Genomic DNA, 16,844 nt, shown 5'->3' with positions numbered 1-16,844 from the left:
ACCGCAAGTTAGAAAACATACTTGCGTGCATCCTTGTGTACCCAGAATACAGTCTTGCCTATAAAAAGCATTTTAAGAGGTTTTCAATGTGAATAAATAAGCAGACAAATGAATTTTTATGTTATGGAATGTTACAAGTAAGATAATATGCATAATATATCTTAAAATTAATTCTAATTCATTTCTAAAATATGGTTTAAATTTATATTGTCTTTTAATATTTAGAATGCATAAATTCATGTAAGTTATCTTGAGAAAATATGTCTTAAATAAGAAGACAATCAGTGACATGTAGTAAATAAGAAAGAAGGTTACGCTGTATTTTCCAGTATCCTCCAAGTAGAGTTTAGATTAAAAAAAAAAATTTAATGAATTTAGTCTCAACTCATGCTCTTTTTTTTTTTTTTGAAATGGGGTCTCCCTCTGTCATGCAGGCTAGAGTGCAGTGGCACGATCTCGGCTCACTTCCTCCTCCACCTTCCAGGTTCGAGCAGTTCTCCTGCCTTAGCCTCCTGTGTAGCTGGTACTACAGGCACGTGCCACCACGCCCACTTTATTTTTGTAATTTTAGTAGAGACAGGATTTTACCCTGTTGACCAGGATGGTCTCAATCTCTTGACCTCATGATTTGTCCTCCTGGGCCTCCCAAAGTGCTGGGATTACAGCGTGAGCCACTGAGCCCGGCCGAAAGTCATGTTCTATTAAACATATATTTTTAAGGAATACATTACTCTAAAATTCTTATTACCAATACTTTCTTCAGGTGAAAAGTTTATGAAACATTCCTTTTTAAATTTTTTCTGTCTCTGTAGTAAGAAAATTCTCGCTTTTAGGTATTGGCTGACGACCATGTTTAACTAATTTGGTGTCTTCTTATATAATAATAAAATTTAAATCTTTATTACACAGGTATTAACAAAATAACTAATTATAGTGTAAATACTGATCAGCATTATAGGAATATGTTATGAACAAAAGTCTGTATTTTATGTATTTCATCACGTGTCTTATAGTAGTTGTTTTTCATTTTCTTTCATGACTGAAGCTATACTTGATTGATAAGGTCTCTTGTTTGTTTCTCCCTCTTTCACCTTTTTAAAAATGATTTACCCCAGACTTTTTTTCTCACAGAATACATTTTTTCAGTGTCTGCTTTTGAGAGGGCATCACTGTCTCCATTGTCAGCATATTTATTTACAGGTTTCTATTTAGTTGCTATACAGGATTTTCATTAATCAATCATTGCCTTCCCCATGATTTACTCTTTCTTTCTCTGTTTCTTGGAAGGAGCAGAATTTATACAATTATTTATACTTAGCTTTTTGCCACACAGAAGAGAAACAACCTATACCATTTCAATGCAAACCCAGTTAAATAAGGTACTATTAAAAACTAAAGTCTCACATTTTTCCACACAAGAGGTAATTAATACAACTGTGAAGAGATATTCCAAAATATCACATGTAATTTAACTTTTTAAATTTTAATTATTTCTATAATATTATAAACTTTGTAAGGGTAAATTTTTGTCCTAGGTTATTTTGGTTAAAAAAATAATCTAGGGGCCGAGTGCGGTGGCTGACGCCTGTAATCCTAGGACTTGGGAAGCCCAGGTGGGTAGATCACGAGGTCAGGAGATCAAGACCATCCTGGCTAACATGGTGAAACCCCGTCTCTACTAAAAATACAAAAAATTAACCAGGTGTGGTGGCGGGCGCCTGTAGTCCCAGCTACTCAGGAGGCTGAGGCAGGAGAATGGCGTGAGTCCGGGAGGCGGAGCTTGCAGTGAGCAGAGATTGCACCACTCTAGCCTGGGAGACAGAACGAGACTCCATCTCAAAAAAAAAAAAAAGAAAAAAAAGAAAAAGAAAAAAGAACAATAATAATCTAATGGATACCATCATATTTCTATAATAATAAATTATATGAAGGGGTGAAATGAAATAATTCATTCATTAATGGATACCACCATATTTCTATAATAATAAATTACATGAACGGGGTGAAATGAAATAATTCATTGAAGAAGGGTAAGATAAACATAGAGACTCCATGAGAGAGTCAAGATGACACAGATTATTATTTAAAAAAGAACAAAAAAGTTGTTTAAATGAGAGCAGGAACGCTCTAGAATAAAATATATTATATAAATGATTTAAAATAAAAAATTAGAAAACATAGCCAGGTAATAAATTACGGCTCAGGTGTTTTTGAGTGACTTGTAGCTGATTTTAATAAAAGGCTGAAAGAAAATATAAGGATAACTATAGGTAAGAGCAATTTATTGTACTCTTTAAAATACCTAGTAGAGAATAATTTGAATGTTTCTAATATATAGGAAAGAGAAATACTTATGCTGATTAATATCTCAATTATTCTGTTTTGATTATGTGAATGTATTAAGTGATAATATGTACCCCCAAAACATGTACATTTATACTGTGTCAACAAAAAATTTATAAATGGCCGGGCGCAGTGGCTCACACCTGTAATCCCAGCACTTTGGGAGGCCAAGGCAGGCAGATAATGAGGTCAGGAGATCGAGACCATCCTGGCTAACATGGTGAAACCCTGTCTCCACTAAAAAATAGAAAAAAATTAGCCGGGCGTGGTGGCGGGCACCTGTAGTCTCAGCTACTCGGGAGGTTGAGGCAGGAGAATGGCGTGAACCCGGGCGGCAGAGCTTGCAGTAAGCCAAGATTGCACCACTGCACTACAGCCTGGGCAACAGAGCCAGACTCTGTCTCAAAAAAAAAAAAAATTATAAACAAGGAACGAAAATTTAATTCTCACTTCTTTTATTAACTTTACGTTTTATATTTAATTTAGTCATATTAATGTAGAATGCAAAGTGAAATCTGTTTTAGGCCTTGTCAGCCTTATTGTGAATTATCAATTTTTGACTCTTTGGTTTCTGGTTTAAGATTTCTAATTTAATGTTTGACATATTCTTAGGTTATTTAACTAATTTATCTTGCTCTTTGATGTAACCGTGGTAGCTGTTTTGAATATTTTTGATAATAGAGTATAAATAAATAAGCATTTTATTTAAGCTTGTTATTAAAATTACATTTTCTGATCATATGAACAATGTTCTTATTCTGTGTCTCTTAAATTTTTAATCACTTTTTTAAAATCACTTTTAAGCTAGAACACTCTCAAAGAAATAAATGTAGAAATTATTAATCTCTGAAAATATTCTGATATCTTTTGTTCATAGTATGTATGTAGTGGTATTATATACACACAACAAATGAATGTATTCAATATTTGTGGATTTTTTAAAAGTAAAGTGCCTATTATCATAGAATCATATGTGAGGGAAGATTGTTAACAGAGTATACAAACTTAACATCGGAAGAATTGTTTTTACTCTTAAAATATCTCTTGCAATGGGGATATTTTATATTATTTCCAGGAAGCCTTATTAACTTTAGTCTTCATAATTATTAAACCTTGCACATACATTTGTTTATTTCTAAAACTCAGGAATCCTGTTGATTTGAATTTTTTAGTTTCTTTCTTCACTTCTCCTGTGAATACTGAATTCTGCTTGACAATCATAGATATACATAAAAACTATTAAATCTTGAACTTGAATAATTATTGCTTAATTTTCTTTATGTGAGATCTTTTCTCCAATTTTAAACTACCATCCTATATGGTGTAAGTAGGCAATTTGAGCTAGTATTATATTGTTTACAGGAACATAAGAAAAGCATGTGAATTTTAAAGCAGGGTTTCACATTTCCATCTCACTTTATAGTAGTACTTAAAAATGCCTCGTAATTCTATGGGTAAGCATTTCTCTTCTACAATTAAAAATTTCAAGGTTTTTATATAGGTCATTTTGCAGAATCTTGTTTTAGAATTAAATGTTTTCATTCAATTCAAAGATGCATATTGCAATAATATTTCAGAAATAAATATTTACATATATAAATAAAATTATATTCTTGAAACAAATTTGGAAATATATGACTGAGAAACTTAATCCCACGTTTTTCTCTCTCCTTTAATTTCATTTTCAAAATTTTAACAGTCTGTGTAGATTTGTGTTGCTTAATTCTACCCATTTAGTCTATCTTATAAATATTTATTTCCTTATCACTATGTAATTTTCCTCATGTAGATTATCTACTCATACTCCAAATGTATTTATCCAGATCTTTCTTCCAAGCCCCTTGGATGCCTCAAATCTTAGAGGTCTCAAACTGAAAGCATCTTTTTTTTATTCTTTTCCTGCCTCTTTTCTGACTCTTTGTAATCTACTCAGTCATCTGGTTTCCCCATCCTAGTAAATAACACCTAGGAAGTAGCCATGAAATGCTCAAGCACTTCAACCTCCATTTTAACCGTCCCCCACATCCTGCACTTCAACCTTCCTCCAGGTCACCAAGCCAGTCACACACCAAAATTTGTATTATCTACCTTCTTATAATTTTCCATATCTTATTACCGTAATTAACTCTCTACCTATAATTTTGAAGTACTCCTTTCTAGTTTTGTCCCATCTCCCCATGTTCATCTATCTTTACATCACTGGAAGGGTCACCTTTCTAAAATATATTTGTAATGATGTAACTCATCTGCATATTGAGCAGATACCCATTACCTGAAGGGTTAAGTACACATTCTAGCGTGACACATATCTTATATGGTTTGGCCCCATTTTCTCTCTTCAAGTCATTTCCTCTGACTGTGTTCCAGTTTTACCATATCACTTTGGCACCCCTCAGTTGCCATGTTGTTTCATGCCTTATTATTTTGCACATGCTGTTGCACCTAGAGTCTTTGTATCCTGACTTTGCACTTTGCCTGTCCTTCCAAATATGGCCCCATTATGGCAGCATTTTCTGTGCTTTTCAGGTGAAACTGATTTTTCTCTCCTTTATGCCCTTATGTATTTTATTGACTTAAATTGTAGAACTGGTGAGTTATGTTTTTCTGTTCTTATTTGTTTTCACATGTCTCTACCATTTCTTGAATGTAAGCTAGAATTTATCTTCTGTGTGTATTTTCTGCTTCTACTAGGTTAGTGCCTGTGATTTGATAGATACAATGGATGTTTTTGTTTTGTTTTGTCTGACAAATTGAGTGAGTGAGTGAATAAATACAATTTTTTTCTGAAGATTTTTTTGTTGTTGCTTTTCGGTTTTTTGTAATAGGAGGGAGCAACAAAGACAGTAACTGGACAACAAGAAAATGATATTGGCATTATTGAACAAGCTCCACAAGATCAAAAAAGTAATGACGATTTTATTTTTTTATGCCAAAATAATAAAAGTGGTAATTTAGTGAATATCTCTGAAAATTTTTCTATGCTTAAATGCTATTATTTAGAAAACAATTTTGTAGACCAAATAACAATGTCTACTTAAAAAAATACGTTCTGCTGTCTTTTCTCATACTATCAATTCTTTTTTCTGAACCTGCTTCAATTTTGAATTTCTATTTTTGCTGTTAACTCTTATTTTTGAAATATTCATAAATGGATATAGATTTGTATATGTTTTTACACTTTACAGTAATAAATGTTCTCATATATGTGTCTGTGAATAACATTTTGTAGATAAGATGCCCACATCAGAATCAGGACAAAAAGAAGATATAAAATCACCTTCTGATTCTGAGGTATGTGTATTGTTGTTGATGTTATTTTAAAATTTAAGTAATGAGTAATCTTAAAACATAGAAAGATGATTTGACTTTATTTTCTCACCTCTGCATGTGTCTATATGAAATTATTTTCTGGCATTTATCAGAACGTACTTTTTAATCATGTGCCAAGTGGATAACAGTTACATAGTGCAATTCTGCTGATTTGCAGTATTAATTTTGAAGCCAGTGTAGAATAGTGCAAAAGAAAATAAGGCTTAGAAGGCACCAGGAATCTATTCGAGTTCTGAAGTTAAATTTTTCTAAAAACTAAAAAATTTCTCTGCGTTCATTTATGGGCAAATGTATGATTCTATGTATATCTAGATATACAAAAGCTCTAACTGGATTCAGGGAGAAAGAGTTTAAACTGTAGTCTTAGTCTTGCTCAACTTGGAACTTGAAAAGATCATGCCTGGGACTTGAAAGTATTGGTATATTTTGATTATCCAGTATATATCTGAAAGAACATTTCAGGAATTGGATAAACATGAGAAATAGGACACCTGTAAAACTGTAATAACAACAATTTGGTTGAGTAGTATTTTAATAAGCAGGCATTCTTTTCACAAATAGAAATCTTTGAGTCCCTTTGTGGCAGCCATGTTTGCAGCCACATAAGTATCAAATAATAATGATGTATTCCAAGGTCACAGCTGTGGATGTGAAAGAGATAGGAATGGCCTTACCACTTAGAAGCAGCAGCTGCGTAGTGGTAACAACAATGAGTGGATGTCAAAAAATAAGTCTGTATTTTGGTTCTGTCACTTACTATCTGTGGGAACTTGGAAAAAATCATTTAACCTAATCAAATACCAGTAAGCTTGTTAATAAAAATAGTGCTCATATCTACCTCTTAGGTACATGTGATGAAATAATGTTGTAACAAATGTGAAAAGATTTTGTAAACTGGAAAGTCTGTATACGAATGTAAGATGAAATGATCAAAGTGGCATTTATGTGAGAGCAGTATTGTTAGCACAAGAACGGGGAGTAGGAACAGGCATGTGGATTTCTAATTTTGGGTAAGGGGATGGTAACTTTCAGCAGGCTACAACTGCAGATTTTCCATAGAAATATAGCAGTTTGGAAAGTTAGACTTTCCTGATGAGATTTTCAATGTTTTGACCTGGAGTAATTTCTTTCTGAGCACTAACTGTGTTAGGCAATGAGACTCTGAATATCCAAGATGAGGGATTATGCTGTGGTAGTAGGAAGAGAATAACAAATAGAAAAAACGTATAAGTCACTATAACTTTTTCTTAAAAACAAAACAGAGAATGTTTGGTTAGAGAAAATTGAAGAACTTTATAATTAGCATGGGTGTGGGAGTGGCAGTGGAATTCTGTGGTCAGAGTAGATCTTTCTGAGACTGCCATTTAATCTCCATCTCAAAGATGAGGCCATATGAAAGTCTGGGAGGAAGACATTCTAAACAGAGAGAACAGTGGACCGTATTTGTTCATCATTTTGTTCTTAACCTAGAATGACTAGGAAGTAGAAAGTGGGGTAACCACCAACATCATCATCATCCTCATTATTCTAAAGTGAAGAAAAATCTGCAAATATGTGTCTGGCACATGTTACACGTTTCACGAATACATGTTTTTGTTTATCTCTTTTTATGAAGGCTTGCTCTACTTTTCTGAAGTTGTGTCTTAATCAATCACATACTTTATCTAATGACTGTTTGCTTTCATTTAAAAGTAACATAAATAAAAGTTTTCCTTCTGAATCTTTCCTTTTATTCAAGCAGTTCTTTATCAGCAAAAAACTTGTAAAAATTATTCTTATTATCTTAAGCCCTTGTTTTCCTAAATGAAACAATTTCTACAGAGTTCTATTCCTACTCTGTATGACATACTCTGAAAATTCTCTTCATGCCCTGCATAGTTTTTAACAAAAATTCTATAATTATGCATATGTCAAGTGTTTAATCATATTGTGTTCTGTTTGAAATGCCCTATTATTTTTGGTGAGGACTACAGAGTAAGGCAGATACTTTGAATTTAATTCCTTTTGTACACGAGTGAATTTTTTCTGAATATGTTTTATTTTCCATGCTCAGTAACCTAGTCAATAGCGACATGAAGATAAAAGATAAGTTTGATATACAGAGCACATTTGAGGTTTCCTCTTGAAATGTTTTGGTGTTCAATATGTGAACAGCTTTAAATCTAATTGCCTTTGAAGTAAAAAAATATACATATTTTAAGAAATTTTTTTTTTCTTTTTTTTTTTTTTGAGATGGAGTCTCGCTCTGTCACCAGGCTAGAGTGCAATGCCTGATCTCAGCTCACTGCAGCCTCTACCTCCTGGGTTCCAGCAATTCTCCTGCCTCAGCCTCCTGAGTAGCTGGGATTATAGGCACCTGCCACCATGGCCAGCTAATTTTTGTATTTTTAGTAGAGATGGGGTTTCACCCAATTGGCCAATATGGTCTCGATCTCTTGACCTCGTGATCCACCCGACTTGGCCTCCCAAAGTGCTGTGATTACAGGTGTGAGCCATTGTGCCCAGTCCATAAAAAAGATTTTAAATAAAAGTATTGATGCTTGTCATTTTTATTATTTTAAAATTAAAAATATTTATTAACGTGGCTCACGCCGTAATCCCACTGCTTTGGGAGGATGAGGCGGGCGGATCACTTGAGATCAGGAGTTCAAGACCAGCCTGGCCAACATGGTGAAACCCTGTCTATCCTAAAAATAGAACAAGTTAGCCAGGCGTGGTGGCTCATGCCTATAGTCCCAGTTACTTGGGAGGCTGAGGCAGGAGAATTGCTTGAACCTGGCAGACAGAGGTGGCAGTAGGCCAAGATCACACCAAAGAGCCACGCTGCAAGACTTCATCTCAAAAAAACAAAAAAATGAAATAAACAAATTATTTATTGATATTACCTTTAACAGATTATCTCTAAGAGTGCTGGACAGAATTATATGTGTTTACCTGGTGCTATATATCAAAATGATGTCGAAACAATAAATCACAAAATAGAAGGTAAGAACAATTTTTTTAAATTTAAAACACCATTTGGCCAAATGTTTGTCTAAATGCATGAGGACTGATATACTCTGACAGCCAAAGAAAATTATTTTTTAAATGCATAGCATACAAGAACAAAAGGAGTGAAACTTATATGTCTTCTCAGGTGTTAGCAACAGATTATATTGACAGTGCCAAAAAAAAGAGTGGAATTATTAGTTTAAATTCAATATACTGTAAGACCTGAGCAAAGGAGTAAAAGAGGAAATGAAGACAGAGGAAGACAGAGAATACATGGAGTACATGAGGCAACAAGAAGCAGGCTTATATAATGGCAGATGGTAAAATAAAATAATTCTTTAGAAAAAGATAGGTCATGGTTAGAAAGATTTGAAGAATATAAAGTGACCTTTCATTACCAAAATTTGCCAGGGAATTATAGCAAAATGTTGTCTCTCCTGTCTTTCTCACTGGTGGGGAAGCATTAGGGATGGAAGCACGTGACCATGGAGAGTCGTGTTTTATCTGCAATAGGTGAATATAAGCATATTTGCACAGCCATGCATGTATATAATTTGTCATATAGACTCGGTATAGATCAGAAGTTTTCAAACTGTAGAAAATCAGCTGAATACCTTGTTAACAATGCACGCTATGATTCAGCAGGCATGGGATTCTGGCATTTTTAAATAAGTTCTCAAGTGATGCTGATACTGGTGATCCTTCAACCTCACTCTTAAGTAGCAAGGGAACAGCCTTTCCTTTGGAAAAATCTGGAAGAAGGGCAGTTGGATAGAAGGTCAAGACATAACAGGGTCAAGGGAAAGCATTATATTGCTTTTATTTCTGCATCTGTTTCTGGTCAGAGGGGAAAAAGAGGTAAAGAAATAATAATTACAGGTGTCAGATACTATTCCTAATCAAAGAGAAAGAAAGTGTTGGGAAAATTGATTTTAAAAGATGTTGAATGGGAAAAATGAAGACCACAGATGTGGACATTATTTTGGCTAAGGAAGAGGGATTGTGAGGCAGAAACGGGGCAAGAAAGAAGATAGCCAGGCAACTTTAGAGTTTCTGAAAAGGAAATGTGAGTGAATTAACTTCAGATGCATTTAGAATATTTCTGTTATATATTCGTTTTCTGCCTCATGGCTCTCAGTACTCCTTGGACCTTGCATGGACCTTGATTTAATTCTATGAAATGTTGGAAATTTAGGTTACTTACAGCACTCATTTTTCCTATAAGTTTCTAATGTTTCTCCAAGGAGTCACAAGTTGATTCTGAAGATCTTGTTGCATTGAGGAAATACTATCTCATTGTAATTAAAGTAGCTTTTAATTTATATGCAGTACAAGTTCTTTAAGCTTATTTATCTAAAACACATTCACATCAAATATATTGTCATGGCCTACTGAAATTTCAAAGGATTGGATGTATATTTTGCTAATATCAAAAAGTTAGTATCTTGAAGAATCTTACTTATTGATAAATAATCTTTTTTGAAGAACCATGTAATAAAGATTGCTTAATCAAACTAAGTAATAATAAAAAATAAAAACTTAGAAATGACAGATGATAGGTAATTAAAATTATCTGAGTGAACAGCAAATATCTGACATAGTGGGTTTCATGGGAGAAGAGAATATGACTTCTTTTGTGAAGAAATAATTAATACAAATTAGTCAAACTTTTATTTTTCTTTTGCATTTTAATGAATATGAAGTTAATTTTTAGATTTTTAAGCAGTTCTAACCAATTGACTATAGAAGTGGTGGTTATTATCCACCGATAGAATATACAGGCTACAGAAGAAAGTCCACAGATTCATGAATGAAAATAGATTTGTATATATTTTAAAAATTTATAATAAGAAATGTTCTCATGAATGTGTCTGTGATTAACCTTTTATAGATCAGAGGTTCCCAACAGAATCCAAACAAGAGGAAGATAAAGAAAATGCTTGGGATTCTGGGGTATTGTATATTATTGATGTTATTATTCTCTAAAAATGTTAATATTGAGTGATGTGAAAATACAAAATCAGAGGCTTTGACTTGGTTTTCTTACCACTGCATATGCTCAGAAGAAATTCTGATATTTCTAGAAACACACTTGGCTGGGCACTGTAATTCATGCCTGTAATGCCAGCACTTTGGGAGGCCCAAGGTGGGAGGATCACCTGAGTTTGGGAGTTTGAGACTAGCCTGGTAAATATGGTGAAATCCTGTCTCTACTAAAAATACAAAATTAGTTGGACACGGTGGCACATACCTGTAATCCCAGCTACTTGGGAAGCTGAGGCAGGAGAATTACTTGAACCCGGGAGGAGGAGGTTGCAGTGAGTTGAGATTGTACCATCACACTCCAGCCTGGGTGACAGAGTGAGACTCTGTCTCCAAAAAAAAAAAAATACTTAAAAAAAATCTATGTGCTGGCTGGGCGCGGTGGCTCAAGCCTGTAATCCCAGCACTTTGGGAGGCCGAGACGGGCGGATCACGAGGTCAGGAGATCAAGACCATCCTGGCTAACACAGTGAAACCCCGTCTCTACTAAAAAAATACAAAAAACTAGCCGGGCGAGGTGGCGGGCGCCTGTAGTCCCAGCTACTCCGGAGGCTGAGGCAGGAGAATGGCGTGAACCCGGGAGGCGGAGCTTGCAGTGAGCCGAGATTGCGCCACTGCACTCCAGCCTGGGCGACAGAGCGAGACTCCTTCTCAAAAAAAAAAAAAAAAAAAAAAAAAAAAAAAAAAAAAAAAATCTATGTGCTAAGTAGATTACTGCTTGATAGTGAAATTCTACTAATTTTCAGAATTAGTTTTAGACACGAGTTTAGTATAGTATAAAAAATAAAGCTTAGAATTCACCAGTAATTCACATGAGTTCGAGGCAAAGTTTGGCTGAAAACTAAAGAATTACTCTGAATCCACCTTTGGGCAAATATATGATTTGGTGGTATATCTAGATGTAAAAAAGTTCTAATTAGATTAATAGAAAAATAGTTTAAGCTGCGGTTTTGTACAACTTGAAACATGAAAAGATAATGCTTTGGACTTGAAATAATTGACATATGTGTATTGTCCAGTAGAGATCTGAAGGAACATTTTAGGAGAAAATAATGCATAAAGAATAGGAAACCAGTGGGACTGTAATAACAACAATTTGTTTGAGTAGTGTTTTAAAAAGTAGAAATTATTTTTACAAATAGAACTCTTTGAGTCCATCTGTGGTAGCCATGCTTATAGCAACATAAGTACCAAATAATAATGATGTAGTCCAAGGTCACAACTGTGGAAAGACACAGGAAGTGACTGACCTCTTAGATCCAAGCACCTGCTGCACAGTGGTAACAGAAATGAGATGTCAGTAGACAAGTCGACTTTATCTAATATGTCCATAGACCAAAAAAAAAAAAAAAAAAAAAAGACTTTCTAATACTTGTCTGCTTTCATTTAAACATAACGTAAGTTTTCCTTAGTACTTTTTCATTTTATTCAAGTACTTTTTCTGTCAGCATTTTATCAAAAACATTTTGATTATTTTAAGCCCCTGTTTACCTAAATAAAGCAGCTTCTACAATGTTCTGAGTATACTTTATATGACTTATTCTTAACATTCTCTTCATGCCATGCATCATTTTTAACACTAAATAATTCTATAATCATGAATATTTTCGATGTTTAATGCAGTATGTATGTGCGGCAGCCCTCCTTTCCAGGGAACACCAGCTGCAGGGAGTCTGTCCCTTGCAGACCTCTGACCCGGCGACAGATGAATAAAGTACATTGACACACAGATATTCTGCTCTGTCAGTCCAGCTGAGGGTGTCCAAGTGGCTTACAGACTCCCTGCTGAGTTCTGTAAACAGTTGCCACTATGGCCCTGATCAGCTAGTCAGACTCACAATTATTCAGTAAGATTAATTAACAAAAGCTTGAGTCAACACCATTAGAGGGTAATTGACATTGTGGACTTCCCGAGTAAAAAGCCCTTAAGCACCTGTGGTACATCAAAGGTTAGTCTTAAGATTATATGAGTAAATTAGCTAGCTAGGTAAACTACTCTGCCTTCCTTTATGACTACTTTAATTTGTTTAACTAAAGGTGAAGATCAAGTTGCCTTCACCCATATCTATTACCAAAATTATGCAGACTTCTCAGTCTTCCAAGCAGCTTTGTGTCTATCTCTATAACTATCTCTAATATTTTTCCCACCAGCCTGATTGAATTCCAAATTGTGTTATGGCAGGTAGCAAGTGTATTATATTTTGTTTGATGTGCCTTCTTGATTTTTCGTGAGGAAGATAAAGTAAGATATTTTTAAGTGAGTTGCTTCTTGAAATATGCAGATAAGTGTATATTTTTGTCAATATTATTTATTTTTTCATGCTCAGTAACTGAGTCAATAGCTGCATGAAGATAACAGGTAAGTTTTGATCTAGATAGCATATGTGAGGTTTTCTATCAAAATGTTGTGATTTTCAATATGTGCCTATCCTTAAATCAAATTGCCTTTGAAGCCAGAAATTGAGTTTAAAAATATTTTAATTAGGAAATTTTATGCCTCTTTTGATTTTAAAATTGAAATTATCTATTGATACTACTTTTAACAGAGTCTCTTTGAGAGTTCTACAAAGATTCAAGTGTGTACACCTGAGTCTATTTATCAAAGTGTAACGAAGCATATAAATAGAGAAGTAGAAGGTAAGAACCATTTTTATTTGAAAAGTCTTTTAACCATATGTTTGTCTAAATACATGAAGACTGATATACTCTAATAGCCAAATAAAATTACCCACTAAATACATAACATTGAAAAGAGAGGAATAAAATGGTAAGTTACATTTTATTCCTTGTATAAGTTGGCAACAGGATATATAGAGAGTACAAAAAAAAAAAAAAAACAAATTATTTGAATCCAAAATACTCTAAGACATGAGGAGAGTCAGGAAATAAGTAAGAGAAAAGGAGTAAAAAAGGGAATGAAGACTAAGGAAGACAGAGAGAGTATAGGGAGTTCATGAAGGAAGAAGAAGCAGGTTTATTAAATGGAGATGGGAAAATATATATATATATTTAGAAAAGATAGACAATGCGTAGAAAGATGGTAAGAATATAAAATGATCTTCCAGTCCCAAAACTTGTCAGAAAATTATAGTTAAAGTTTTCTCACTTTTCCTGTCTTTCTCACTACTGGGAAGGCATTAGGGATGGAATTATCTGAGCATGCAGAATTGTGTTTTATTTGCAATAGGTGAGTATTAACAAATATGCATAGGTGTGCATCTATATAATTTGTCATATATACTCAGTATAGACTAAAAGTTATGAAACATTAGAAAATCAGCTGAATACCTTATTAATACACAGTATCATTCAGCACAATTGAGTTTCTATTAGTAAGTTCTCAGGCGATGCTGATACCAGTGGTACCTGGAGCTCGCTCTCAAAAGCAAGGGGAGAGGCCATTTATGGGGAAAATGTGGAAGAAGAGCAACTGAATAAACGGTCAAGACATAACAGGGTCAAGAGAAAGCATTATATTCCTTTTGTTTCTGAGTATGCTTTTAGCCAGAGAAGAAGAAGAAAAAGATAAAAAAGCAGAAACTGTAAATTTAAGATACTCTCACTAAACAAGGAGAAAGGAAGTGATGGAAAAAGAAATTTGAAACAGTGTTGGATGGAAAGAATTCTACAGAGTTAGAGGGTTTTGTTTATTTTTTATTTTTATTTTATTTTTTTAATAGAGGCATTCTAGACAGATAACAGGGGACAAACAAGAAAGAAGGTAGGCAGGTTTTGTCCTCTGAGAAGGACAGTTGAGTGAACTCTCTTCAGATGCATTTAGATTATTTGCACTCCCGAAAGTAGTTTGTGGGCACTCCAGAGACTACCAGAAGCAGGAGGCCTACTAGAATTGGGAGAACCACAGTGACTCATTAGGTTTCTCTGTTACAATCAGGCATGACAAATATATATTTTGTTGATGTTAGCTATTCAAATGAGATATATTTGAAACTAAGAACATTGACTTTATTTTTAAGAAAGTGTGTTGAATTACCATTCCACAAAAATTTATTATAGACTAATGATACACCAAATCAGATGAATTATAGGAACTAAAAATTACTGAATTTATATTTGAATAATAAGATTGCTTTTTAAAATAAATATTGTGGTGACTTAACAATATAAAACGTTATTTGTGTTTAATACATCTATTGCAATTAATTTTTATATAAATATGTGAATATTGAAAGCTTATAAATTATTTCCATGATGAGTTTTATACATCTTGCATGAGTGGATCAAGAAGCATTCAGATGGATAAAATAGAGGATACAGAAATATAGGCATATGATTACACCATATGGTTATGGAAAACAATGAATATTTATATTTAGTATTATGACCTAAGTGTATATCCAAGCTGATCAATTCATAACACTTCACAGATGAGATGTCAATTCTACATTCAACTGAACTCTCATCATAACTATGTACCTTTCCAAAGATAGGCCCGTATTACAGAACATGATGAATAGAATAATATAAATGATTCTAGTGTGTTTCGTTAAGTACCTGGTATGGCATTCCATGTTCAGCTTTGACATTTATTTTCTCATATCAATTCTTTTTACATGTGAAACACAATCTTGCTTTTGAAGTCTTAACTGCATGATCTGTGAAACCTATATTTATATTTTCTTCAGTGTGTTCTTGTCATGTGTGTGTCCTAAATAAACCAAAAGAAAACTTCCCAAATCTAAAGTATTCATTCTCAAAGATGACCAAGAAGACTCAGTTAGATACTCTCACTGTGTTCATTTGTGGTTGGCTTTGTCATATTTACTTATGATTGATGATAAATGTCTTTCGCTTTTTAGAGCCTCCTGAGAAGTCATCTGCCTTCAAGGTATTTAGTTTTATAATTTCATTTTGAATGACTTCTTAACTATGTATTTTGTGAAGTATCCATTCTTGATTAATCATTGTTCTTCCAAACCCATTTAGCCTGCCACTGAAATACAAAACTCTTTTCCAAATGAAGCCTTCGAATGCAAGAAGGAACAACTTTTGACAGCAGGTAAATTTCAACTTATGTAAAGACGAATATTTCAATATTGGACATTTTGATAATAGTCTTTCTATCCCCAACGCTGTATTTTTTTCAACTTTGCTGAAAAAAATTTGATCTAGATAATGCCAATACTGGTATTTGTGTTTGAAAACCCAATCTTACAAGAACAGTAATTTACAATATTTTAAAAAAACATGTAGCCTTATTCTCAAGTGTTTCCACTTTGGTATCCCGAAACTGTAATGTTTTCTATTTTGAACTTTGTATTTCTTAAAGATTCAAGGAGGTGAATTTTGAAAGTCTAATTTTTGTTTAGTTCTTTGAAGCTTGATTCAAATTCCACGGTTTACTTCGGGGATTGCATCTTTTATTAATATAACACTTGTTTTTTAACATTAATTACCTCATTTCCGGTGTTGTCACTTTGAGAATCCTAAGAAAATCGGTAACTCGGATTAGCGAACTCTGTGTGTTTGTGTGTATGTGTCTGCATGTGTGCCTGTGTGTGTCTGTTTATGTGTGTGGTACCTTTCCCTTGTAAAGATGAGGATAGTAATTAGTCATTTATTTGTGAATATTTGATAAACACACTCTTTTTCATGAAACTGTGATTCTGAAGCCTTTGGCTTTAGAGTCTTTGTATAGTACTACCGTTTATTGCCTAGAAGTAACCAATATTCTAAACTATTTTAAAAACTATTCTTATGCATGTTTAAACATTTTACAACATGTGTGCAAGTTCATATTTAATATGTAAAATATTTTTCAACTTCTAAAGCATACATGGTTGTACAGTGTAATATTTTAATATTCAGCAATTCTTTTTTTATCTGCATTATAATTTTTAGAGACATCCATAAAGAGCACAGTTAAGTGTCTTTTTAAATATTAGGTTGTTTATGAAATTCCATTGTATGACTACACCATAGTTAATTGCACAATTTTGATGCTGATTAATAATAAATAAAAATGAAAGCATGCAGATTTCAGAGTCTTTAAGTTAGTTTTATCTGCTGATTTTTTAGTTATTAGAAATTAAAACTACAATATTTAAAGTATTTCTTTTTGGAATCATACATTCCACTAACAATTTGACCTGTGACCCACAGATTATTAGAGCTAT

The 16,844-nt window shown here is 33.5% G+C and overlaps 1 protein-coding gene and 1 long non-coding RNA gene across 4 annotated transcripts in view; one reads left to right on the top strand and one right to left on the bottom strand.

The window, feature by feature from the left end:
- The window catches only part of LOC119622954 (uncharacterized), a 119,282-nt gene that overhangs the window by 35,815 nt on the left and 66,623 nt on the right, over nt 1-16,844 (top strand). Inside the window, 7 exon segments of the mRNA XM_073018942.1 lie at nt 5,169-5,247; nt 5,573-5,634; nt 8,568-8,658; nt 10,556-10,617; nt 13,254-13,344; nt 15,528-15,556; nt 15,655-15,727. Coding sequence (XP_072875043.1) covers nt 5,169-5,247; nt 5,573-5,634; nt 8,568-8,658; nt 10,556-10,617; nt 13,254-13,344; nt 15,528-15,556; nt 15,655-15,727 — 487 coding nt within the window.
- LOC140712387 (uncharacterized) overlaps nt 1-16,844 on the bottom strand; it is a 58,526-nt gene that overhangs the window by 23,714 nt on the left and 17,968 nt on the right. The gene's annotated exons all lie outside the window — the stretch shown is intronic.

The sequence above is a fragment of the Chlorocebus sabaeus genome, chromosome 9, assembly GCF_047675955.1.
Source record: "Chlorocebus sabaeus isolate Y175 chromosome 9, mChlSab1.0.hap1, whole genome shotgun sequence".
Classification (NCBI taxonomy): Eukaryota; Metazoa; Chordata; class Mammalia; order Primates; family Cercopithecidae; genus Chlorocebus; species Chlorocebus sabaeus.
The sequence above is the reverse complement of the archived record's forward strand: the minus strand, read 5'-3'. Positions and strand labels throughout refer to the sequence as shown.